This window comes from Xiphophorus couchianus, chromosome 8 (genome assembly GCF_001444195.1).
Source record: "Xiphophorus couchianus chromosome 8, X_couchianus-1.0, whole genome shotgun sequence".
NCBI lineage: Eukaryota > Metazoa > Chordata > Actinopteri > Cyprinodontiformes > Poeciliidae > Xiphophorus > Xiphophorus couchianus.
In genome coordinates this window covers 7610619-7637174 of record NC_040235.1, presented here as the reverse complement: position 1 = coordinate 7637174, position 26556 = coordinate 7610619, and the positions used below count along the sequence as shown (strand labels likewise).

The window sequence follows — 26556 nt, the reverse complement described above, 5'->3', positions numbered from 1 at the left end:
TTAATGGCTTAATATATGTGTCAAACCCAAGGCCCGGGGGCCAAATCTGGCCTGCCGCAGCTTTTTATGTGGCCCTCAACCTCAACAAGTCCCTCCAGTTTTTCACAAATCCGCAAAATTCACATAAAATCAACAAATCCCCACATTTTTTCTGATCTTACTGCAAATCTTTCTCAAAATTGGTCCAAAACATTAGTTTTTTCTTGGTCACAATGTAAAAAGCATTTGAGTTACTAACAGTGGCTCATTAATCACAAATAAAGTGTATTTATTTAGATTCTGATAGAAAACTGAGAACAGTAATTGCCTCTAAACGTCAAAAACTAAAATGTTTCACATGAATTTTTGTCAAGTTTCTAGTGTACCAGACTACACTTTAATTAAGACAACAATAACTTAAAAGTAACTTTTTCAGGAAGATAATTTATTTTACATCAACAGATATTGATGTAAAATAGTATAGTAAAGTAGTATTTATTCTACTATACGCAGAATAAATACTAGTTCCATTTATTTCATTTAGATGCAACTTTTAAACTTCAGTCTATCCATTCAGTTTTTTACTGACTTAATCGCACAAGTCAAACAATAATAACTGCTTCTTTAGCTCTTAAATTCAATGCAAGTAGCACAAGTTAACTTTCCAAATATTGTTTTTGTTTTTACAGCTGGGTTTGTCTTTGTAATGGAAATCAGGTTTATTTCCTCAAACAGAAACCACACTTTAAAAAAATGACTGTAGCAGGTCAGTAACATTTGATCTATTTTTACTAATTGCTACAACTAAATCAAATTAATGTTGAATTTTTCTTAAATCATTAAAAATGACTTATTTTAAGTAAGTTTAGAAACAATGTCATTAGCATCGATGTATGATGTCTGCAGAAGACAAACTTGAGCTAAAATAAATAAGGATGAATATCCAGCAGCATCTTAGATAACTCTGTCAACACTCCGACGAGCGAAGCGTCTCTGTTTCTTCCTCATGGGATGATAATCTGTTTACAGTTCCAGGGCGAGTCTGAGAGAAAATCTTGTTTATTCAGATCCTTTTTAAAACACAGGATTTCTCAGATTACTTTTACCAGCAGCTGAATCGTCCAGCTACAAATCCAAAATATTTGCATAAAGAATTTTTAAAGAACCGGTTGGTAAAGTGTAAGCTTTAAAAAAAACAACAACTTACTTACATACAGACAGACAGGTGTTGTCTCGCGATAGTTTTGAGAGTGCTGCCCTCATGTGGCCAGAAACGGCAAAGCAACAACGTCATTCTTACAGATTTAAAAACTTGACTTTTCCACAGTTTTGTGCTCTATTACAAGAATTTAACTTTTAGCGTGTGAAAATGCAGCAAAATACTAAAATATTCAAAAGTCTACAAATAAAACCAGAGGAGTTCTTAATGAAATCATTTGTAAAATGATTTTAAAAGCCTCCAGCTGCTTCAGGTGGTTGTGCTGCATAAATGTTTACGTTTATGTTTTTTTTTTTATTATTATTATTGTCAGTTATTTTACAAAAAGAAGAATCAATTTTTGTCGTTGTTATTAACTAAATAATTTTGATTTATTTATTGTTCACTAACTGTAGTCTGAATATTTTAAAAATACTAACCTATTCATCATATTTTGAAATTAAATTATACATGTTTAATCAGCAATACATGAAACTTTTTAAATCAAATTATGAAAGTTTAATCTGTATAAAATACATTATTGTTTCTTAAATTAGAATATAAATAACTAAAATACTGCCAGAAATTAAAAAGATGTTTAAAAAAAAACCTATAAAAATACAATCCAACAGTTATTTCTCTTTAAAAAAATCAATTCTGTAATTTCAAATATTTCCAAATTCCACAGAAATTATTTCAGATGATCTAAATAATCTACTTAAAATTCTTAAATAACTCATGACATGTAACGCATGAGTTCTTTTTATTATTTTTTTAAAGTTAAGCATATCATGTGTTCTAATTTTTTTGTACAATGACAGGGAAATAGAAATGTCCAAAAGAAAAAAAAGGTATAATAGAGAATACAATATAATATTAATCGTCAACTCTAAAAGCTTGTGAAAAAATTAAAACAATACCAAATTAGTGAGTCAACCAAAATTTAAATGACTAATTTCTTTTGTTTTTGATTTAGTGTTGTGATCCAAGTCAACAATTTCAAAATATATAAAAATATTGTTACTACTAAATTCTGTAACAATACTCGCCTTCAAAAGCTATCTATCTATCTGTCTAGCTAGCTATTTTTATTTATTTTTATTTTCATACCGGTTAGTGAATCATAGAATTTGGCTCTGGAAATGGAAGCGGAACCTTTTACATCGAGAACTTGTTTCCGCCCGAGCTTATTTTGCACGTTCACAGTCCGCGTACGACATTTCTTACTCGTTTTCGCTCGCTTTTAACGGGAGCAATGGCGGCTGCCGGGCCTGCGGATCAGGGGGATGTGACGCTGAACTTTACCCTGAAAGAGCTGAGCCTGTCCGGCCGGACCGGAGAGTCCACGCCGGGCGGCTCGTCCTCCGTGGAGCTGCGGAACAAGAAGCTGGTGTGCGTGGAGTATCCCGCCATGGTGACCAGCGTGGAGAGGATGCTGGAGACTCTGGGAGGAGAACAGACGGTGACGAAAGTAAGCGGAACCAACTGCTGCTGGTTCGGGATTTGTGCGAAATTCGGTTAAAACAGAAAATAACCAATGGGGTAACAAAACATTACCGGGTGTGAACGTCAGGCTAAAATATTCTGTTCCCCTTTGGAGTTCGGATAAAACATTTTTCTTTTTTTCTTTTTTTTAAGAAAGGAAATATGTTCTCTTACGTAACAGGGATCATATGTTTTGTCATGGAAAAACAGAAAAATAAAACAAAAAAAGCAGGTTGATCAAAGTTGGGTAATAACTAGTTACATTTACCTTTTTGAAAAAAGTACTTTTTAGGAGTATTTGTACTACACTGCTCTTTGAGTAATTTTATTAAGAAGTATTTCTGCTCTTACCTGAGTAACATTTCTGGATATTATGAAAATCCACTGAATGAAAAAAACAACAACCATGTTTTAACCAAAGATTTACCACAAACAGACACACCTGGAGGAGTTTTTGTTTTTTTTAAGTTTTATAAGTTTTTTATTGATAGAAACTGATTTGGAAAAAATATATATTTTTCCTATGTCGTGATATAGTGCGGTATAAAGTAATCTGTGAAAAACATTAAACTCCTCATTCCTCTCCCAGTGGTGAATAAAATCAACCAATCAGAGCCTAGGAGCGGGACTTAGCGCTGTCAATCACTCTCAGTGTGGCATTGCTCATTGCACTCTGTTATGGCGTAGCTAGCAGAGCCTGTTGTGAATGCTAACCCTAGTTAGCATGGCCACCGATCACTGTAAGGTGTAATGGTGTTTCTCCACCAGTAGACCATTTAGTATCGAGTACATGAGGATGATTGACAACGCTAATACACTTCTTTAAAACTACGTCTCCATGTTTTTTCTTTTAACATTTTAGCATTCAGTGTTAGAATTATCTGCTTACGTCTTTAAAGATGGAAAGTTTATTTTGTTATTGTGATTCCCAAATGTGATTATTGATTATTGAACTCGTATTTCTGGTTTTCCCACAGACGTTCAGTGACCCCAGCAGGCGACTGGAGATGCGTTTCCGACCCCGTGACCCCTTCTGCCACTCTATGTGTGGAAACCGGCTCCCGTCGAGCAACCTCCTGCTCAGGGTGCGACGGCGGGTCCGAAAAAAAGACCCCAAAGACGCTCAGATCCAGATGGACGTGATGGGAATCATAGGGACGACGTACAAGTTCCAGGGTAAAATCTGAACCTGCTTCACTTCATTTGTTAAATTAGCAGAAAATGAAAACGTGTATTTGCTCTGCAGGGATGGTAGACTTCCAGTGCCTCGCTGTGGATTCCCAGAACGGAAAAAACGTCTCTCTTTACGACAAAATCATCCTCCATAAAGCGGAGAATCAAGCGTTCTTCGCGCAGGACGTTCCTTACTTCCTGCCCCCGGCCATTTTCTCACGCCTCGACAGTCCGGTGGATTACTTCTACCGACCCGACTCCGTTCAGAAGCTGGTGTCGTCGCTGTAGGTCGACCTTAAGCCAGGGAGAATACGCAAGAGGATCAGTGCCACTGAAAAATACTAACATTTTTACTTGAGTCTCAGATTTTTGACTTTAACCTCAGAATTTACTTTTTTTTTCTTTCCTCAAAATTCTGACATTTTTCCTCTGAGATTTTTGACTAGATTTTCTCAGAATTCTGATTTTTAAACTTCAAATTTTATTTTCTCAGATTTTTTTTTCTCAGAATTTATTTTATTTTTTTCTTCAGAATTCTGACTTGTCTGAGATTACCAGTCAGTGGCCCTGCTCCTCTTCCGCAGGGGAACGAGGATTTGTTTGATTTGTTCTGTAAATGTTTTCCTGTTTTGCGTTTGCAGCCCTCTGCCCGTCAGTAAGAACTTCATCGGTTTGAACCGCGCCCGGCGGCCTCACAACGCCATCTTCGTCAGCTTCACGGACCCCGCCGTTCCCAGCGAGTGCCTGGAGGCGGCGCGGGTCAACTGGGGTCGGGTGTGCCTGAAGGAGCACGACCTTGAGAGCGAGGAGAAGGTCAAGAAGGTATTTGCTCAGCTGGAAACACGGCCGATTCTGATTCTGTTATGCAATGTTGAACGGTTTGGTTTTATCTAATCTCTGGAAAACATTTTGCTGCTCAGATGTTTGAGAGTCGACCCATCTGGTCCCGCAACGCCCTCAAGGCCAACCTGGACCTCCACCCGGAGAAGCTCAAGCTGCTGCTGCCCGTCTACGCCTACTACATGGTGAGCGGCGCGTTCTGCAGGCAACGCAACCTGGAGACCGCAGCGCAATGTTGCAGCATAATGTTGCCCAAGTAGAAGCCAGAAAACTGCTGGACCTCCAGTTCTGTCTTTTTTCCTCTTTCTTCTTCTTGTTTTTCATTTTCTTGTCCATGTTTTTGTTTCATTCTTCATGTTTTTTCTTCTTCCACTTTCTGTTCTTTTATTTCTTCCTTCTGTTTTCCTCTTTTTCTGTCTTCTGTCAACTTCTTCCTCTTTTCTTTCCTCGTTCTTTTTCCTTCTTTATTTTGTCCTCTTTTTGTCTTTTATCCTTTTTATCTTTCGTCTTTTCTTCTTCCTCCCTTTTCTTTCTTTTGTCTTTTTTTATTTCATGAAATACTTTCTGCTGTTAAAAGTCTGAACAAAATACTTCAACCACTCACGCATATCAATAAACAACACAATAACTTAAAGGTAAATTTGTTTCCGTAATTAAATTTAGAAAGTAAAACTTCTAACATTAATTCTGAATCTCAGAAAGTTTTTACAACAAATGAAGATCAATTAAAAATTCAATTTTAATACAGAAATGTGACATTTTGTCAAACTCCAGGAGGGTCATAGACACACACAGGGTAAACCACAAAAGGTCTTTGCTAACCGGACAGAATCAAATCAAATAAATGGAAGGTTTAGTGGAAGGACAAAATATGGCACACATGGACAGGAATAACAGGCCTGGACAGGATTGTGTCAGTTGTTGTTTTCTAACCTCCAGGTGTTTCTTCTCCAGGTCACCGGACCCTGGAGGAGCCTGTGGGTCCGACTCGGCTACGACCCCAGAACGACCACAGAGTCCAAGAAATACCAGACGCTGGACTTTAGGATCCGGGTCAGCTCCAAATACGGTGAGGAGAACCAAAGAACTGCATCAAAACACCAGGCACCATGTTCCTGATGAAGTTACAACGTCAGTAATAATCTGGTTCTATTCAGGATTTATTGCAACCGTTCTTTTCCTAATCTGGAAGAAAATTTGGGCTGCAAGTTATGATTAATCAATTAATGCGTCAATTATTCTGATGACTAATCAGATTTTTAAAATGGCACACTACATATTTTTTAATTTACCACTTAATAGCTTTTTATACAATATTAGAAATATGTTAAAAGATGCAAATAAATAATTCAGTTCCTTTTTGAATTAAGAAAAACATTTTACTGTCTAAAAATCTGAAGCAGGTGAAGTTTGGCTGAAGCATATTTACATTTAAGGAGTTGTTACCTTATATGCCATATACTGTATATATATGTGTGTGTGTGTATAACGAACTGTTTTCTTCAGTTTGCTACGGTTACCTGGACTGTCTTCATGTTTTTCGTCTCGTCTCATAGATGCTGAATGCTAGCCAACTGTTTGTGGTGTGTTGCATTCTCACCATGCTTTTCTTCTTTTTTTAAGGCTACACTCCACCCAACATACCGGTGAAAGCCAAGAGAAGCACCCTGAGCTACAGTCTGCCGACCACGCTAAACAAAACAGGTTTCAATATGAGCTGATTTATGCAAATTCATGCAAATTTGTTTAGGCGTTTTGATTGTAGAGCTGAAAATCTTCTGGTACAAGCATTACATATCAGTCAATATCGATAATTATTAAGGGGTTACATAGAAATATCTGAAATATTTGGCATGAATATTCTCTCAGATGTATTATCTACTGATATTGACGGCGTCTATCGAACAGAATTATCTTCACAATAATATAATCTTGAAACTAAAGCTGCCACTAATCATTTCCTAAGCTCCGCCGGCTGCCAGCCTGATGGATATTCCCGCCCCAGAAGGCCCCAGTACCAGTCGCGACCCGCCTCCCGTCTCCTTCCAGCTGAAGGTCGGTGAACAAAAACATCAAGAAAATGAACAATTTTAAGCATTTGGTCCTGAAACGACCTCCTCTGCTCGTGCAGGACTCCGCTTACATCTTCAGAGACGGTTTGCTGCCTCCACACAGACAGATGTTCTACCAGCTTTGTGATTTGGACGTGGACAGGTACCGGGCGTCTTTAAGACTCTGTCCCGCTGTGGCCGGCGTTCGCTAACGGTTCTGCTTCCCCAGCATCAGAGAGGCGATAAGCCAGAACGACGGCGAGGAGCGGGAGTGTGACGAGCGCGACGGCTGGTGTGTCGTCGGCACCACGGATAAGCTGAGAGACATCATCTCCACTATGATTAAGAAGGTGGTCAGGGAGAAGAAACCAGGTACGAAAAACAACTTCGATGCATTTCCTCTTTTCATAATCGACCAATCAAGCATTACATATTTGATAATAGTGAGAAATCCTGCCATCTTCATTTAATCTTAATCTATTCAACGATTTATACATGCCTGGATTTAAAGCACTAAGTCAAATTTACATTTTGAATATTTTTATACTTCTACAGCAAATGTGCTTTAAAAAAACACCCAGGTGTTTATGGGTGTCTGGAAAATTAGCCGTTTTAAAAACCTTTCAATTGTTGAGTAAATTCCATGAGCGCTGAGCCGTTACCTAGCAACCCCAGCAGAGTTCCACCCGTCACCTAGCAACCCAGGCTGAGCTCTAGAACATTTGGACAGCAGGTTTTACTGCTGTACGCGCTGCACAATGGCTGCCGGAAACCAGAAACAGCTTGCCACACTCTTCCTGGTTGTGGAGGAGGCTCCACTTCTGCTTTTCAAAGGCGTATGGTTGTACAATTTCGCATCTGTTTGCGGCCATTTTAATGTGTGAATGTAAGCGTTGAGTTGGGGGGCGTGGCCAGCAGCAGCTTGTTTGGATTTAAAGTGAGAAGACGCCCTAAAACATTCAGAACTGAGCAGACAGAAATCTTACTATCTAAGAATGACTTTGTGTAAAACAATGTAGTGAACATGTTTTGTTTCACCCGTAGATCTGTCCTAACCTGTTCATGGAAGCATAATAGGTCACCTTTAAAGATAATGATTTTGTTTTGTTTTTAATCCTTCAGTTCATTTTCTCTCCTTTTCTTTCAGAAAAGCAAGAGAGGTTACCAAAGAGACGACGGAGAGGACATGTAAAATACACGATGAAAGATCCAAAAGGAGAGGATGAGGAAGAGGACGATGATGAAGAAGAAGAAGAGGAGGAGGGTGACAACAAAGAAGACGAAGAGGAAAACGAGGATGATGAGTTTCAGCCTTCAGAAGGAAGTGAAAATGAGATGGAGACAGAAATCCTGGATTATATGTGACGAAATAATCTGGTGTCCATTTTTGTAAAAAGTTAGGGTTTTTTGTAAAATGTAAATAAAGAAATCAATTTCTTCTAAAGCTTTGAGGTGCTGAGTCTTTACTTGTAAGATCCTCCACTCATTGGAGATCAGGTTGCCGTTCGGTGGTCCGACAGGGAAATCTAGGAATCTCTCTTTCCAGATTCTCCTCCAACCTGGAAAACTTCCAAAGGAGCCATCCTGATTGTGTGATTACAAACAATCAATCGAATAATAATTAATAGTCGATTAATGGTTCACTAGATTAAAATTAGTTCCAATCGATTGACAATTAACGTCCTTTAGACCTTATTTAGTGTTGTAATTTGGCCTCCAACCAGCAGAGGGCGCTGCTGGTCCATCCTTAAGCGGAGCCGTTGATACAGAAACAAAGATGGAGGAAATATCTCAGAACGGGAAAGAGAACTAGTCCAAACAAAGCCTGATGCGGGATGCAAAACGCGCCTCATGCGGTTCCGTGGTGAATATAAACACTCAACCAAAAACTACTGATGTGCTGCGAGGCAGAAAAATTACAACATAACGGTTGATATGACAACAGATCTTAACTGTATTTTGGTGCTAAACCATTCAGTGATTTATAAGGTAACAAGTATTTTAAAGTGTATTTTAGCTACAGGGACTTTAAAACTGGGTGATGTGCTCGATCTTCCCAGTTTTAGAGAGAACAGCAGCAGCAGCGTTCCAGATCAACAAGCTGCCTGGTTTTAGGCAGACCTGTGAAAACACTGCTGTGATTAAATTAAATTAAATTAAATTACTTTGTTTTTCTCAATCAGTTTATAATAGGCAACAATCCAATCTCATACAGAAACACACAGTGTTTTTTCTTTTTCTGATTAAAAATGACACTGCTGTCAATTCAACTAAAGATAAATATAATTTTTTCTATGTTTATATCTTAGTTGTTTATTCCTAGAATGTTCTTCAGGTGATAGAAGACTGATTTTGTAATTGTTTTTATGTGTCTCTGAAGGTTCATGTTTGAATTATTTTTATTTATCCTTGAAGGTTTGTCTTCATGAGATCATGTAAAGGTGCAATACGCCTAAAACGTAGCCTTTCACATGTCTGTTTTTAGTTTATTTCATCACATAAATTTCCATGAGTTGGTCACTTGGCAAAAACATTTTGTCTCGCTTTGAGAAACTGATATGATACTCTGGGTCTTTTCCTGACGTGGAAGTTGAGGAAAGTAGCAAATTTATGGTCATGTTAAAATCAAATTTCAATCAAGTTGAAAAACTGGCATTAAACTTTACATGATGACTGTTTTTTCTGTATGTGAAGTGTAATATTTATCTGAAGAAAACTCAGAAACATGCACACATGAGCGGGTTAATGATTATGTGTCATGTCTGCACATGTGTCAGATGCTATTTAAAAAGCGCGAGCCTGGCAATCATCCTGGTTTTCAGGGTTTTATTCCTGATGGCGGTTCTCGGGGTTTTGGTAGCGCTTTCCGTTCTGCTGGAGGTCATCTCTGCCACCTCTGTAAGTCCTCCTCAAAAAGCAAATCTCACACGAACAGAATCTGAATAATCTAGAGATAAAGAGATTCTTATATTACTTCTAATATTTTTTTGCTTTTCTATCAAAAAGGACTTATTTAAGCCTAAAATGACTCAGTCTTAGTTTGTTTGTGACCCTTGCAGCTCGGGGTTGTGTCCACCGAGGGAGGGTTGGTGCAGGGTCAAAACCTTCTCCTGGGTTTCAGTCGCTACATGGATGTTTTTAAAGGCATTCCCTTCGCTGACATCCCTGGGAGGTTTGAGAAGCCAAAGAGTCACCCAGGCTGGAGCGGTGGGTGACCCTAACATACATAACAACCAGGACAGATGTGCAAAAGACTCCAAGTCTGTTTACTTCCAGAAAGCAACTTAAATGTATTTATTTAAATTAAATATGTAGTGGGAGAGGTGTAATTTATTTAAATTATACAGTCTTACACTTATTTTGACAAAAATATAATTACAATTATATTTTATTTGATATATTTTTACCTCCTAAGCATTAAACTAAACATGCAACATTTTATTTAGTTTTAATTTTTCATTTAATTTTAGTTATTTATTTTTTAATTAAATTGAAAACAATCTTGTCCATTCTCAGCAATAGAATTAGGGTTTGGGTCACTTCATTTTTTGAAAATGGCTGCTGTATTTGGGTGAACCAAAATTTGGTTTTACCTTAAAATCACTGGATAGATGTGATACTTGCTACTACGAACTTAAAGGTTAATCACCCGAGATTCACGGAAATTAAGGACTATTATATTTGAGAATCCCTCTAAAAACACTTTTAACTGCTTATTTTAATAGTTTATGCACCGAAAATAGCGTAATATGCATTAATATGGACAGTATTGACCGTCTGCAGTTCTATGGTACCATTAGCAGCACCGCAGCAGCACAAGCTAACCTTAACGCTCTTCCAATATTCATTGGTCCTCCTTGTATCCGCTCTCGGGGATTCAGCCAATCAGCGCCAAGAAAAATGAATGGCGGTACTGGATTGGCTGCTTTTCAAACGGCAGCCAATAGCGTGTCAAGTAGCATTTTAGCTAGGTTTAGCTTCCCAAGCTGCATCTTCGATCTTTTTTTATGTTCAACAAAAATATCACTGACCAGGTGTGTTGCAGAAAATAAAAAAATAAGAGTACTCAAGTAGAAATATAACTTAGCCGTTCGAAGAATTGGTCAAGTGAGAGTAAAAAAGTATCCGGTTAAAAAGGCAGCTCTACTGAGCGTCAGAACATCTGATTTAATGTTTTAAAAATAGTCATCAGACAGACAAATATGTAAAATTATATCAAAATTCTCGAATTGTACAGACTAAAATTAAGGAAAAAAAAACAAAACAAAATAATACCATAATTACAAAATAAAAGATTAACGAGTGGGAACTTTATAAAAATATTTCTCAAGTAAAAGTAAAATGTACAGTGTAGTAAAACTACTCCTAAAAGTATTTTTTTTCCAAAACATTACTCAAGTAAATATAACTGATAAATTGTACCAAGTTACTATCCACTCTTTGAATTTTATGAGGTCATCACATTTAGATGCATGAATGCATTGAGTTGCAGCCATTTGATTGAATTATTTTCTACTAGTTAATTAATCAGTTAAAAATGCCACCTTGTGTTGTTATGTGCCTAATCAGGTACACTTAAGGCCACCCAGTTCAGGGACAAATGCCTTCAACTGAACCCTTTCATGACCATCGTCTCTGGCAACGAGGACTGTCTTTACCTGAACATCTGGGTTCCTCACCTTGGCTCAGGTAAATATCTACATTTACCTTCACAGGCGATCAAATTTAGACCAAAACTAAGTCTGTTTTTTTTCCAGTGGCCTCCAATATGCCCGTCATGGTCTGGATCTACGGTGGAGCTTTCATGTTTGGTGAGTCATTTGGAGCAAACTTCATGGGAACCCATCTCTACAATGGACAGGAATTGGCAGAGAGAGGAAACGTTATTGTTGTGACGTTGGGATACCGTGTGGGAACCCTTGGCTTCCTGAGTGCTGGAGACTCCACTCTTCCTGGTAGGAACCCTTTAAAAAGATCCAGTTGGTACCTTCAATGCTTCGTGCAATCTTCACTTTGTCGGATCTCGTTTAGGAAATTATGGGCTGTGGGACCAGCAGGCCGCCATTGCATGGGTGCACAGAAACATCCAGGCATTTGGAGGAGACCCCAGCAACATCACCGTCTTTGGAGAATCCGCCGGAGGAGCCAGTGTTAGCTTCCAGGTCAGAGGTTTAACTTGGACCATTCAGCAGATTTTTAAGAACATAAGCAGATGTTATATTGAATGAATAAAAGCCATCAGTGGGCACACCACCATTGTTAATATGCTAATGTGCTAATATTGGAGCTAACTTTTTGTTTAGTGCTTGTTTAGTGCACTTAGCTTCCCCTAAGTTAATATTTCCAGATAAATTCTAAAGCGCTAATTAACTTGGTTGTTTTATAAACTTTCAGTTGAATAAAGTTCGATGTGTGTTTAGAAGTTATTGACTGTTAGGAATTCTTCAAGTAGTTCATGTTTATATTCATGCTCTTATTTTGAAGGGGGCGAAGAGCCGTTCCGTTTCCTCTCATGTTGTCTCTTGTTTTTTTAACAAATGTTATTGAGCAAGTGGTATGTATATAGAAAAATACAACACTGACAAACACACTTAAAAACTCATATATGTGCAATCCTACCGTGGTTAGCTAGGCTAATTCAGCAACAGAGCTAACAAAACTCAACATGCTTGAATTTAGCACTTTAGCGTTAGCTTCTGCTGAATACCATCTGAGTGTAACACTTTCGCGTTAGTGAAGCTAATGCTAATGATTAGTACTTTAACATTAGCACAACTAACTTTTTAATTAGCGATGTCCATGACTATTAGAAACCTTTCTCAATTACTTGGAAAGGATGTTAATAAATGTGTTTCCTGTTTCTCTGACAGACACTCACCCCTCACAACAAGGGATTGATTAGGAGAGCCATCACCCAAAGCGGCGTCGCCCTTTGCCCTTGGTCTGTCAACAGAAACCCTCGCAAGTATGCTGAAGAGGTACATGGCTCCTGTTACCCGTGTTGTAGGGATCATTAACATGCATACTGTAAAACATCAGCAATGTGACATTTTTGGAGCTTTTTCTCCAGCTTGCTCTGAAAGTCAACTGCCCCACTGACAGCGGAATGGCCGACTGTCTGAAGATGACGGATCCAAAGGTTCTCACTAAAGCGGGAACCGTCTCTTTGACCAGCTCTCCTGACGGTAAGCTCCACACTCCTTCTCATCTGCTAATGCACGAATAGTGGGACTTTAGCATTTTAGCTAACTTTGAAAACACTTAGCTTCGCCTAAATTAATTTTCTAAATAAATTCAAAAGTGCTAATTAACTTGGCTGATTTGTAAACTTTCATTTGAATAAAGTTCAACATGTTTGTTGAAGTGTTGTTTATCGACCGTTAGGTGTTCCTCCGATAGGTAGATGTTTATAGTCACAACACTCAACAACTCTAAAACCGGACCCACGAGTGAATGGTTTGTTCAAAAAATAATTTTCTGAAGACAAATAAATCTATGTTGTAACACAATTCATTGACTTGAGGTTGGTGTCAGAATGGTTAAATTTAGCGCTTTAGCATTAGCAATGGCTAATTTACACTAATATGTCAGTGTGGAGCTCTAGCGTTAGCTGAGCTAATGTTTATGAGCAGTGCTTTAGGTTTAGCCCAACTAACTGTTTAGTCAGTGGTTACCACTACTGAATGTTTTATTTTATTGATATCACTATGCATATTTTAAAAATTAAACTAAGGAAATGCCATGAAAATTAGCTGTATGCTAATTTGACCCCATTGAGGGCAATGTACTGTGTTGTAACACATTTCCCTGACTGATGGTTGATGTCAAAATGGTTAAATTTAGCCCTTTAGCATTAGCAGTAGCTTTAGCAATGGCTAATTTCCACTAATACGATGTTAGTGTAGCATTCTAACGTTTTTCAACAAATTTGATCCATTTGTTGAAAAATTCTTTGTTAATTGGAGATAAATAACTTTAATGATTTTAAGCATCTTTTTTCAATATGAAAAACTTTCTTAGTGAAGTATAACAAGAAAACTTGAGGTGAAAATCAGAGTGTATGATATCTGAAGCAAATATGTAGTGCTTTACTGTTAAATCAGATGAATCTGAGTCGGTATCTCTGTCGGTCAGACCCTTTTGTCGACAACCTGGCTCTTACTCCTGTGATTGACGGCGACTTCCTGCCCGATGACCCGTCCAATCTGTTCCACAACACCGCCGACATCGACTACATGGCCGGAGCCAACGACATGGACGGACACATCTTTACCTTTTATGATGTCCCGTCGATCAACTCTCCTCTGACGTTCACCTCTGTGTGAGTTCAAGTTGTATTTACTAGATTTGTGACACAATAAGTCTGTTGAAAGCAGGTAAAAGTTTCAAATCACCTGTAATTTTAATAGCCTGAAAGTAATTTGATCACTTCTGTCAGCTTTCTGGATTTTGAAAAAACCTTTTTGGATTTTTTCATCTGTTGGAAGGTAGCTAGCATAAGGTAGCTAGTAGCTAGCATCCGTTGCTAGCAGCTAGCAACGGATGATGGAAGAGTAACAGGCAGAAAATGGGTAAATGAGCAACCAAAATCCAAGAAAAACCCCTGAAAAGCTTCCTTGGACTTTGGTTGCTCATTTACCCATTTTCTGCCTGTTACTCTTCCATCATCCGTTGCTAGTGGCTCAGATTGTTTGAAATAAAACAGGCAATTTTACTGTTACTCTATTCTAAGAGTAACAGAATAGAGTTACTCACATTTCTGTTGAAATATGTGGAATATTTAACATATCTGGCTAAAGAAGGAAAATACATGTCTTCTGGAAATAACTGAAATAGTCAGGACCTAGACCAAAGTTGAGCATCCAAAATCCAAAGAAAAACCTTTAACGGGGACTTATTATACAAATTTCACATTTTGCAAGTTTTTATACATCCATTTGCTCCTAAAACAAAACACAAAAAAACATCCAGCTGTTTTTTGGCAATAAGTTCACGTTTTTGGGAAATGTTATTTGAGTGCTAAGTCACAATCAATTGCTACTGCGCCGTTACCTAGCAACCCCAGGAGCCCAGCCCATCACCTAGATACCCAAGCAGAGTAGCAGCACCTTTTGGTCAGCTGGTTTTACCGCTGTATGCCCTGTACAATGGCTACTGGAAAAGACAAGTGGTTTGTTGTTGACCTTACCGAAACCACTTGCTGCGTTTTGGTTGGCTCCACTTCTGCTTTTCAAAGATTTTCGGTTGTATAGTTGTGCATCTGTTTGGAGCATTGAGTAGACGGTGAGTTGGGGGGCGTGGCCAGCACCATCTTATTTGGTTTTAAAGTGACAAGACGCCCTAAAGCAGATAAAATCTCATTATCTAAAATTAATTTTGTGCAAAAAATGTAACGAACATGTTTTGTATCACTCGCATATCTATCCTAAGCTGTTTAAGGAAGCATGAAAGGTAACTTTTCAAAAGGCTGGGGACACTACTGATCACTTTAAAACATTACAAAGAAGTTGAACTCAAAACTTTTGCACAGGATTTGATGCCTTTTACCAGATCTAAATGTCCAACATTCTTGTCCTGACTGAAGCGATGAGATCAAGAGGCTCCTGGGTGCTTTCACCAAGGAGAAAGGGACCCTTGGCTTTGAGAATGCCTTCTCTACCTACACCTTGGACTGGGGATCCAATCCCAGCCAGGAGACCATCAAGAAAACTGCCGTGGCCATTGAAACAGACTACATATTCCTGATTCCCACTCAGGCTGCCCTTTATCTCCACGCCTCCAATGCAGGGTAAGAAAACACCTTTCTTTTACAAATATAACATATTTGGTTATAATGAAAGTGTTTTATCTTTTCATTTCTCCATTTAAGAACTGGTCGCACCTACTCGTACCTCTTCTCTGAGCCCAACCGTATGGGAAACTACAACAAGCCCTGGCTGGGCGCTGATCACGCCGATGACCTGCAGTACGTCTTTGGATTACCTTACTCCACGCCGGTGATGTACTGGCCGAAACATCGGACCTTGTCTGGACACATGATCGCCTACTGGACCAACTTTGCTAAGACAGGGTATGAACACAAAATATGTCTTCAGACTTCGAAATAGGTCAAGGTTGGTGAAATTGTCTACTTCTGTGGTTCACAGAGATCCTAACGTAGGAGAGCTGAGAACACCTGCAACATGGCCGACATTTACGTCCACTGGACACAAGTTCTTGGAGATCAATTCCAAGATGGACGCCGGCTACGTGGGCCAGAAGCTGAGGTTGCGCTATGTGAATTTCTGGACCAGCATTTTTCCCAACCTTCCCTCCATCTACTCAGAATAAAACCTGTGTTTGCAATGAAGCCAATGTCTAGTGGTGCTGGTTCATAAACAATAAACACATGTGTGACGAATACAAACACTGCTTTCTTGGTTTTTATTTCATATAAAAAAATATTACACTGAATAAAAATTTAAAAAGCAAATGGATATATTTAGATTCTTATTGCTGCCTCATTACCATTACTCTGGAAAGTATCTCCAACTAATTGTCAAGATGCAGTAGTGCTGTAGTTATTTTAACTACAAAGAAAAATAAGAAAAACTATCAAGAATGTAAAACTTAATTATTTTTGCATTTCATTTGGCCTTTAGAACGCCTTTCATCCAACATCCATCAATTTCTTAAATACTGAAAATGAATTTGGATTTGTCTCTATGCCGATGACATCATGCTCTACTTTCAACTCGGTAGCATCTATTTTTAACTCCGCTTCAACGCTGTGGATAAGTCTTCGCTGATAACTGCAGATATGACCAGATGTGTCATTTTCTTATCAAAAAAACTGTACAGTGTGTGCTGATGCGCAAACTCTACATCACAGGCGTCAAACCCAAGGCCCGTGGGCCAAATCCGGCCCACCACAGCTTTTTATGTGGCCCTCTAGAATCTAGAGCAGTTGTGCCCAAAAAGTCGGTTCTCGAGGGCCGGCATCCTGCACATTTTAGTTCTCTCCCTGGTGGTACCAACAACCTTTTCAGCAGGTCAGTTTTCTTCTTAGGCTTCTAATGAGCCATCATTTGATCCAGGTGCTTTAAACCAGGGAGAGAACTAAAACATGCCGGATGCCGGCCCTCCAGGACCGACTTTGGGCTCCCCTGTTCTAGACTAAATGCTAAGTATGCGTAAATGTCGTGTTATCAATCAAATCAATGCAGTTTTAATCTGTTTACCGCGAAATTATATCAATCAGTCCCTCCACTTTTTGGAAATTTTCATGGAAAATCAACAAATTGCGCCAAACAATTTGGAGTTTATAGCAGATTTTTCTCAAAAATTGTCAAAAACTTTCTTACTTGTACCAAATAGCTGCCTCAGCCTTAACTGATGTCAGAGTATAGTCCATGATCTACACAGCAAGTAATAAAAAGTTGGATTTACAGTCATTTTTCCAAACATTTTGATTTTTATGGCCAAAAAAAAAAAAGAATCACGAAATCCTGGATTTTATGATTCCTTCAGGATTTTCCGTCCTGGATTGACTGAAAATATGTTTAATAATCTTCTCAGTCCCTCAACATCAAGAATTGATTGATATTTTAACAGTTTGTGAACAGGTTTTATCTATACATTCTGGCACAACTGGCACTTTAAGAGCGTTCATGATCCTGATTTGGCAGAAAATGAAAAAGAGTTTGACACCCGTTCTCCACATGATCCGGCAATACCAGCTAGCTAGCATAATAGCATATAGCTACCTGACTGGCTATTCGGCTAAACTGCATAAAAGTTGGAGTTATACTTCTTTTGTAGACATGAAAAGAACCACCAGGTGAAATGGAGGAAACAGTGACAAAAGAACTGTAAATAAAAAATAAAACAATTATCAGTGCCTACTGATGAATAATATACAGGAAGTTATGAAATAGAAGCTAAAATTAATAGATTTATTGATAGTTTTTCACTTATAGGTATTGGTAGACTAACTGAAAATAATTTTATGAACCTTTTACATTTTGCCGTTTTGTTGTTTTCTTATAAATAGATTTAAATAACTTTAGAATCTGGTAAAGACGGCAGAATTTTAAAGATTGTTTATGTTTTGTTTCTCAAGTCTATATTTAGTCAGACGGATGAAGAAGTGTATCATAAACTTAGCATCACACGCTGCGTAGCGTTTCGGGACTTTACGCTATGTAAGACAGCTGTGTAAACCAAGTCTGGCTTCCTGATAAAGTTATTTTTAGTTATCCACGTTGTTGTACCCATGTGTTGGCATGGCAACCTGTTCAGGGCGCTTCTCGCCCAACGACCTTGGAGGGTAAAAAACAACGGATGGATGCTGCCAAAACACAACATGGATCCATGAAAGGTTCCTCTGAAAGGATGGTCATGTGCACTTTGACCTCGGTGAAGCAGTTATAAATCATATAAATGTATTTTTTTGAATGTTAAATAAAAGCTATAAAGTTAAGACAAAGATGGAGGTTTTCTGTTTTTATTTAACCTGGAGAATCTGGTAGAACATCAAAATCACATGTCAATTTTCACATACGTTCATTGCATAAGCTGGTTTCCATCGATTTTTGGCAAAATTTGGCAAATCGATAATAAGATCCTGTAACTTTTTCAAACATCGGTCACTTTATTTTATCATTCATGTTCCAAAACTGCACAAAAAAGAAGAAATTAAACTTTCACAACAGCATTTTCCTCGTGTTTTAAAAGTAATACTTGAATAACTTAAGACTAACACCTGAGCTGGTTACTGATTATGTAACTGTGGGAAAAGCCGCACGCTGGGTGGGTGTGTGCCAGATGCTGTGGAGGGTGTGTGGTGGGCAGGTCTCCTTTATAAATGCATGGCTGACGACCATCCTGTTGCTCACAGTTGAATCCTGATCATAATGCTTGGGGTTTTGGTTGCTGTTGCCGTTTTTCTGGAGGCCGTCTCCGCCGTCTCCGTGAGTTTCTCTCCAACAGCAAAATCCTCACATCAAGGAGTTACATCGTCTGCCACAGCAAAAATAGTCTAATTTAACAACTTTTAAACGGTTAAACGTGTTCTAAACCCAACCAGAAATGAATTATTATTATTATATTAAAGACCAAAAACATCTACTTACTGAGCTTTTCCGTGTTTATCTTTGCAGCTCGGGATTGTCTCTACCGAGGGAGGAACGGTGCAGGGAGAAAATATTCGCCTTGGGAATCAGCGGCACATGGATGTCTTCAAAGGCATTCCCTTCGCTGCCCCTCCTGGAAGGTTTGAGAAGCCAACGCGTCACTCTGGCTGGGATGGTGGGTTAACCAGTAACTGTTACCAGTTAAGGTTATCAAACATGTCGCTTACAAAAAGCCTTTGTAGTAAAGATTTCAGCTATATGGGACCATTCTGGGACTTTGTGTCCTGATTGGTCAACTTATTGGTCAGAAACAGGAAGCTGAAGACTTCCACACATTTTATATTAATTATAATCCAATAGACTTTAAAGGAAAATGTGTTGCTTTCTTCTTTGTCTCCTGGCTTTAAGGTTAATTTAGATTGATTGCGTTGACTTAAAACCACTTCCAGTTCGCTGGGAAGTCACTTTAACCACGTGTGAAATAAACTGTAGAGCCCCCTAGTGGAATCGGAGGAGTGGATCCAACAGTCGTGTTATAATGTTTGTGTGTTAATTCTGATCAGGCACTCTGAAAACCACTAGCTTCAAGCCAAGATGCTTTCAGCTGACGATTCTCATGGACGACGTCTATGGCAGTGAGGACTGTCTCTACCTGAACATCTGGGTTCCTCACATCAACTCAGGTAAACTCTTAGACTGACGTGTGGCTGAAATTTGACCAAGACTAACTGTAATAATGTTCCCTTAAATTTTCAGTGGCCTCCAATCTACCTGTCATGGTCTGGATTTTCGGTGGAGCCTTCTTGGTTGGAGGCTCGATGGGTGCTAACTTCCTGGATAACTATCTGTACAGCGGACAGGAACTCGCAGACAGAGGAAATGTCATTGTAGTGACATTGGGATACCGTGTGGGATCCCTTGGCTTCCTGAGTGCTGGAGACTCTACTATGCCAGGTAGGCATCTTTTGAAAACATCCAGAGGTTCAATTGACTTTTTTCTTGCAAACATCACTTTGGATCATGTTTAGGAAATTATGGACTGTGGGACCAGCAGGCCGCCATTGCATGGGTGCACAGAAACATCCGCTCATTTGGAGGAGACCCCAGCAACATCACCGTCTTTGGAGAATCCGCCGGAGCAGCCAGTGTTGGTTTACAGGTCAGAAGCTGCCCACAGTAAAATATCTAAATCAATCTGTAGGGATGTTTAAAAAGAATCTGCTTTCTGATTTTTTTCTCTCAGATTCTCACTCCCCACAACCAGGGAATAATCAGGAGAGCCATCTCCCAAAGTGGGGCCGCCCTTTGCCCTTGGGCTATCAACAGAAATCCTCGCAAGTTAGCTGAAGAGGTACATGGCTCCTCCTGTGTTTTTCATTTTATGTATGATCTGAAATACATATTTTCAAACAAAAGCAACAGGTTGTTTTTGGAACCTAACCGTTCAGGTTGCTCTGCAAGTCAACTGTCCCACCGATAGTCGCATGGCCACGTGTCTGAGAATGACCGACCCCAAGGCTCTGACATTGGCAGGAAAGATCCATCTCTCTGGCTCACCTGACAGTAAGTCAAAGGCTGAATATGGACCTACTTTTCAACAGCTTTACATCTTCAAGACTCTCTCCACAGCGGAACATTGCTGTGTAAATATACAATTGTTCTTGATCACTTTAGCCTAGCATGTTTAGCCCTGTTTCTCCGTTGACCAGACCCTCTGGTGTACAACATGGCTCTGTCTCCTGTGATTGATGGCGACTTCCTGCCGGATGATCCATCCAATCTGTTCCACAACGCCGCCGACATCGACTACATAGCCGGAGCCAACGACATGGACGGACACATCTTCACAGGCATTGATGTCCCATCAGTCAACTCTGCATTGTTGGACACCCCTATGTGAGTTCAAGGGAACATTGGGAAACATTTAGTGAATAGGGAGCAGGTCCGGAAAGGTAGAAACAGTTTAAACAACCCAGAGCTTCTTTGGCATTTGCTCCCAATAATCCAGTTCAATTTCTAAAATGGTCAAATGTATCATAAATATAAGTGTTTTACATCCTTCTGCTGACTGCAGTGATGATGTTAAGAGGCTCTTGACTTCCTTAACCAAGGAAAAGGGAGCGCTTGGTTCGGAAAACGCCTTCTCCACGTACACCCTGGACTGGGGAAGCAAACCCAGCAGGGAGACTGTCAAGAAAACTGTTGTGGCCATCGAAACGGACTACCTTTTCCTGATTCCCACTCAGGCTGCTCTTTATCTTCATGCCTCCAAAGCAAGGTAAGAAGATTATTTGTATTTACAAATATCACTCTTGAATGTTTCGGTCATTTCTGTAAAGGCTGGCCTCAACGTTTCAGCTGGCATTGATCAAAACATTGTGCTAATTGTAATGTTAAAAAGTGAAACATTTTACAAGTATTTGTTTTTTTTAACCTGTCCATAAAAATAAAAAATGTTGGTTTATTTTTCAAAGTTACATTTCAACCACGTTCATTTATAAAATGTCACAATTTTAAATTAATATTTAACTAGCAAGCTAAATACTTACTTTACAAACTACATATCCAGTTCCAAACTAAATATTGAGCTAAGCTAAGAAGCTAAATATTTAGGTAACATTTAGCTGGTAAGTTAAATATTAAGCCTCAAACCAAACAGTTAGCTCCAAACTAAATATTTAATTAGCTAGATAAATGTTTATTTACAAACTAAATATTCAGTTTGCAATATTTCTAGGTAGCAAGCTAAATATTTAGCCTGAGGATAAACATTTAGCTCCAAGCTGAAGATTTAGTTAGCAAGCTAAATATTTGGCTTCATACTAAATATGTAATTAGCAAGCTAAATATGTATTTCACAAACTACATAATTTAGCTACAAACTAAATATTTATTTTGTAATTTAAATGTTTAGCAGTAAACTAAACCAAAATTTAGCTAGAAAGCTAAATATTTAGCCTCACTTAATATTAATATTTATTTGACCAGCGAAATATTTAGTTTACAGATTACATATCTAGCTCCACACTAAATATTTAGTTAGTAAGATAAATATTTATCTTGAAAATAAATATTTAGTTAGCAAGCTTGCTAGCAGGACCAGACAGTTTGTGTAACTGCACAGTTTTCAGGTTTTGATGATAAAAATGGCAAAACAATTTATTGTTTTTCTTTCTACCCTATATTAATGCTTCTCCCTTACATTAAAGGTTATTTAATGAATACTTTTCCTCAGAAAGTATTCATTTCTGGTGGAAATGAATACTTTTGTGAGGCTTTGTATGAATATTCACCAGCTTTAGGTGATATTTATTGTTTTAATCCTTTAAATCTTCTTGTTTTCCACTGTAGAACTGGTCGCACCTACTCGTACCTCTTCTCTGAGCCCAACCGTTTGGGAGGCTTCCTCGCCCCCTTCCCAGGCTGGCTGGGCGCCGACCACGCTGACGACCTGCAGTACGTCTTTGGAAAGCCCTTCTCCACCCCGCTGGGCTACTGGCCGCGCCATCGGGACGTCTCCGGGTACATGATCGCCTACTGGACCAACTTCGCCAAAACGGGGTACGAATACAACCCAAAATCCAATTACTAGCGTGGAAATAGATCTGCATCAGTGCTTCTCAAACTTTGTCAGGATGAGAACCACTTTGTCCACATGTGTCAAACACAAGGCCCACGGGCCAAAACTGGCCCGCCATAAAGTTCTATGTGGCCCAGAGGGAGACATAAATAGAGCCTTAAAAATAACCTTCGTATGCTTAAACAATATTTTAATCAATTAAATGAAAGCAGTTTTCAATGGAAGAGGATTAGGTACACTGAAAAAAATTATTGTAACTTTTTTCTCAGAATTTATTAGGACTTTAATCTTCTAAGATCAAAAGTCAGAATTCTGAGAAAAATACCAGAATTCTTAGGAAAAAAGTAGAAGTTATGAGGAAAAAAGTCAGAATTGTGAAAGAAAGTCACAATTTTTTCAAAATTCTGAAAAAATAAAGAGCTCTGACTTTTTTTCTGAATTGTGATATTCTGAAAAATATCAGAATTCTTAGAAAAGAGTAAAGATTATTATAAAAAAGTCTAAATTTTGAGAATTTAGAGTACTGATATTTTTCTAAACATTTTGACGTTTGATCTCAGAAAATTAAAGCCAGAAAGCTAAAAATAAAAAAAAGAGAGAGAAAAAGAAAATATACTTGTTGCTATTCCAAAAACAAAAATCCTCTTCTGCACCATTAAATATAAAATTACCACAAATCTCATCAATTATAACCATTTATCTATTGTATTTAAATAGCGGTAATTAAATTTAATTTAAATTTTGAATTAAATAAAAGTAAAAATAGCTGTTGAGTTACCAGCAGAGCATTATGCAAGCAAGGTCGTAAAAATCAAAGAACGACACTCGTTCACGACACATCAAAACTCTCAGCCCGTATGACTTGCCTTCCTCCGACCACATAAATAATCCTCACGTTGTTTTCTTTCCACTGGAATCTTCACTTTTTCTTTTGAGTGACTCGGTTTTAAGCCATTTATTCATTGTTATTTTTAAACACAATCCTTCGGTAAACTAGCCGTAAACTAGCTCCCCAAACTAGCATACCTCTGACGTCACGGCAAATAAACGGTCCGTTACGTGCAGTACCGTTATGGCCACTAGGGGCGCCCGCGGACTGCGGTTTGAAAAAGACTGACCCACATTAATGGCGTTTTGTGTCTCTGGTCCGCAGAGACCCTAACCAAGGAGGCCTGAGCGTCCCGGTTTCGTGGCCAGAATTCACGTCCAGTGGACACCAGTTCGTGGAGATCAAGGGCGGCATGGACGGCACGTCTGTGGGAGAGAAGCTGAGGATGCGCTTTGTGAACTTCTGGACCAGCGTCCTGCCCAACCTTCCCACCATGTACGCGGACTCAGAGTAAAGATCTGCGGCTGGAGATGAAGCCCTCGATCACAAGCCTTGGTTTATGAAAATAAATGGATGAAAGAAATAAAAAACACTTGTCTACTTTTTTTCTTTACTTGCTTGTGTTTAAACTGGTTACTTTAAACTGTGTACACTTTGTTTTTCTATTTTTTAATCATGTTAAGACTTTCTAAAGTGGTACTTAATATTGTGACTTACAAATAAAACACAGCATCAGAAAAAAAAAGTAATATTCAAATAATTTTGATTCACATTTTTATTATTTTCATGTTTCAGATTTATATATAAAATGAATGATAAATTATTATTATTATCATTATTGATAGTAATAATAATAATAATAATACTGGATTTGTGTTTTTTTCCATTTGTTTTTTGTTTTCATTTAAGGATTCTATGTAATTTTACTTAAATATAGTTAGAAGAAATATTTTTATTAATTTAATTCAATTCGCAAAAACAACAGCAGATGGCGTTTAGGACCCATTTCTTTTAAATCCTGCTGCAGTTTGTGAATTTTGTTATAAAGAACAAAATGAGCAAACCTTATTTAAATTCATTTAATAGAAATCAAATAAATGTATTTGAAATATTATGAAAGTATTTATGTCTGGTATTAGTTTTATAATTTTCATTATCAACATGATTCCCACCCAAAATGACATATTCCTGTAAGTAATGATTTTTATTCCAGTTTTAACACCAGTAAAACTTAAGAAAAGAGAAAAATATTGATCTAATATTTTTACACTTTTGTATCGTCAATATGAGTCAGTTGTTATTTGGTTAGTTGGATGTTTGGGTGAGGAATTTGTAGATTGGTGGGTTAGCAGGGTTGTGGTTGAATAACTGGCATGTTGGTTGATTAATAGTGTGTTTGGTTAGTTTGTTGGCTGTTTGGTTGACTGAAGAATAGTTTGGGTTCTTGGTTGGTTAGCAGGTCTGTTGGGTCCTACTTGGTAGATTGAATAATTGGTTTATTGGTTGGTTGGCTAATTAGTTGGTGTCTTGGTTAGATTGCTAGTTGCTCAGTTGGCTGATTAATTTGTTGATTGGTTGGCAGTTTTGTGTTTGGTGCGTTGAATATGTAATTGGTTGATTCTTTGGCCACTTGGTTGGTTAGCAGGTTTGTTTGTTCATGATTGGCAGACTGAATAATTGCTGTATTGGTTGTTCAGTTTGCTAGTCTTTTGTTTCATTGGGTAGCTAGTTTCTTGTTTGATCAGTTCCTTAGCTTAATACATAATTTCTTTATTGGTTGGTGAAATGATTTATGAACCATCCTTAATTCATAAAATAAGACACATGCGAAACAAGAAACACTCGTGTGAATATTGTTCTGTTGCAGACGAAAGCTTTTGTTCATTCAGCAAAGCATCAACTTCCATTTTATTGATGGGCTGGTGTTTTACGACAACTTAAACATTAAGTCTTAAGTACTTTTAATGCAACAGCTTACGAAGAGTCAAAGTCCAGGTTTCTTTATTATCCTCCAGGGGCAATTTAGCTTAAGCTAGCAGTAACAAATGAAGGTAATAAACGTGAATAATAGCACACCTTCTGTTCAAACAGGTGCCGTTATAAAGTGGATTGAAATACACTTTGAATAGTGGCTTAATGTGACTCTTCCCTGACAATATCAACGCCGTCCTTGATGAAGATGTCTTCAACGTTGCCCCGACGACCAGGGAGGAAGCTCCAGAAGTTTCCTTGTGATCCGTCACAAAACCCTGGAGGGGATTTGTTTCTGTCTAACAGGGCAGGGCCACACGGCTGAACGCCAGCTGCTGATGATTAACGTCTTACCTGAAAGTCTGGATAATCTACATTTCAAAGTCTGAGTTTATGTAGAAGCCATTGCTGAAGCTGCTAATTAGTGTTGAAGAGATACGAAAAGATGAGAGAGGCTGACCTTAGTTGCACTGATTTTTAAAAGGTCAAGTCTGTTTGGCACTTCAGTTATGATGTAACATCATCATTATGAAAACACATTTAAATACTCAACGGTTTCCAAAATAAACCATTTTAATGCTGAAAGCGTTACACCGCATTTGATGTTGCCTAAAAACTTGGGTGGGTCATTACCGCGCTGCCACATTTTGCCAAAGGCAAAATTACAACAACACCTTCAGCACAAACTGCAAACTTACAGCTTTAAACTGTGTTGGTTGTTCAGTTTGCTAGTCTTTTGTTTCATTGGGTAGCTAGTTTAAACAGGAGTAAACAGATTTCTAGCCTGGAACAAAGGTTTTGAGAAACTTGGAAAAAATTTGTGAAATTAATCTCAAACATTTTCTAGAGAAAACTTGAAAATTTCTCAGTTTGAAAAGTCGAAATATTTGTAAGAAAAAATCTGAAATTTGGAAATTAACCTCAGACATTTCCTAGGCAAAATTTGAAAATGTTTGACTTTTCAAAATAAAAAAAAAATGTGAGAAATAAATCTGAAATTTTTAGATTAATCTCAGACATTTTTAGAGAAATCTTGAAAATTTCAGAGTTTGAAAAGTTGAAAATTTGTGACAACATTTTTTAGAAAATTTTAGATTAATCTCAGAAATTTTCTAGAAAACAAATATCAAGGACATTTGTTGGCTTGAAAAGTCAAAAACTTCTGAACTTTTGAAACTCAAAAAATGTACAAAAGTCTTTTTTTATTTTACTTTTGAAACTCAGAAAATTTGAGATTTATCTCAAAATTTCTGTTTTCTTTTTTCAACCTAAGGAATTCCAGCATTTTTTCGAGTAAATTTCTAAGATTAATCTCAAAATTTTTGTTTTTTGGCAGA

At 38.1% G+C, this 26556-nt stretch overlaps 3 protein-coding genes across 3 annotated transcripts; all 3 read left to right on the top strand.

Annotated features, from left to right (window-relative positions):
- The first annotated feature begins 2362 nt into the window (after nucleotides 1-2362).
- gtf3c5 (general transcription factor IIIC, polypeptide 5) lies at nucleotides 2363-8165 on the top strand. Its single transcript, XM_028026360.1, has 11 exons — nucleotides 2363-2648; nucleotides 3640-3838; nucleotides 3909-4119; nucleotides 4477-4657; nucleotides 4756-4860; nucleotides 5630-5744; nucleotides 6299-6379; nucleotides 6642-6730; nucleotides 6807-6889; nucleotides 6956-7098; nucleotides 7874-8165. Exons 1-11 carry the CDS (start codon nucleotides 2433-2435, stop codon nucleotides 8089-8091), a joined length of 1641 nt encoding a protein of 546 aa, XP_027882161.1. The 5' UTR covers nucleotides 2363-2432; the 3' UTR covers nucleotides 8092-8165.
- Nucleotides 8166-9506: 1341 nt separating this feature from the next.
- LOC114150132 (bile salt-activated lipase-like) lies at nucleotides 9507-16132 on the top strand. The gene is made up of 11 exons (XM_028026357.1): nucleotides 9507-9624; nucleotides 9786-9933; nucleotides 11296-11415; nucleotides 11484-11681; nucleotides 11758-11888; nucleotides 12597-12704; nucleotides 12797-12911; nucleotides 13861-14047; nucleotides 15311-15514; nucleotides 15596-15796; nucleotides 15873-16132. The coding sequence occupies exons 1-11, from the start codon at nucleotides 9562-9564 to the stop codon at nucleotides 16054-16056; spliced, it is 1659 nt and encodes a 552-aa protein (XP_027882158.1). The 5' UTR covers nucleotides 9507-9561; the 3' UTR covers nucleotides 16057-16132.
- A 2409-nt stretch (nucleotides 16133-18541) lies between these two features.
- cel.1 (carboxyl ester lipase, tandem duplicate 1) lies at nucleotides 18542-23838 on the top strand. Its single transcript, XM_028024611.1, has 11 exons — nucleotides 18542-18677; nucleotides 18867-19014; nucleotides 19403-19522; nucleotides 19596-19793; nucleotides 19868-19998; nucleotides 20083-20190; nucleotides 20288-20402; nucleotides 20549-20735; nucleotides 20914-21117; nucleotides 22191-22400; nucleotides 23573-23838. Exons 1-11 carry the CDS (start codon nucleotides 18621-18623, stop codon nucleotides 23760-23762), a joined length of 1668 nt encoding a protein of 555 aa, XP_027880412.1. The 5' UTR covers nucleotides 18542-18620; the 3' UTR covers nucleotides 23763-23838.
- Nucleotides 23839-26556: the final 2718 nt, after the last annotated feature.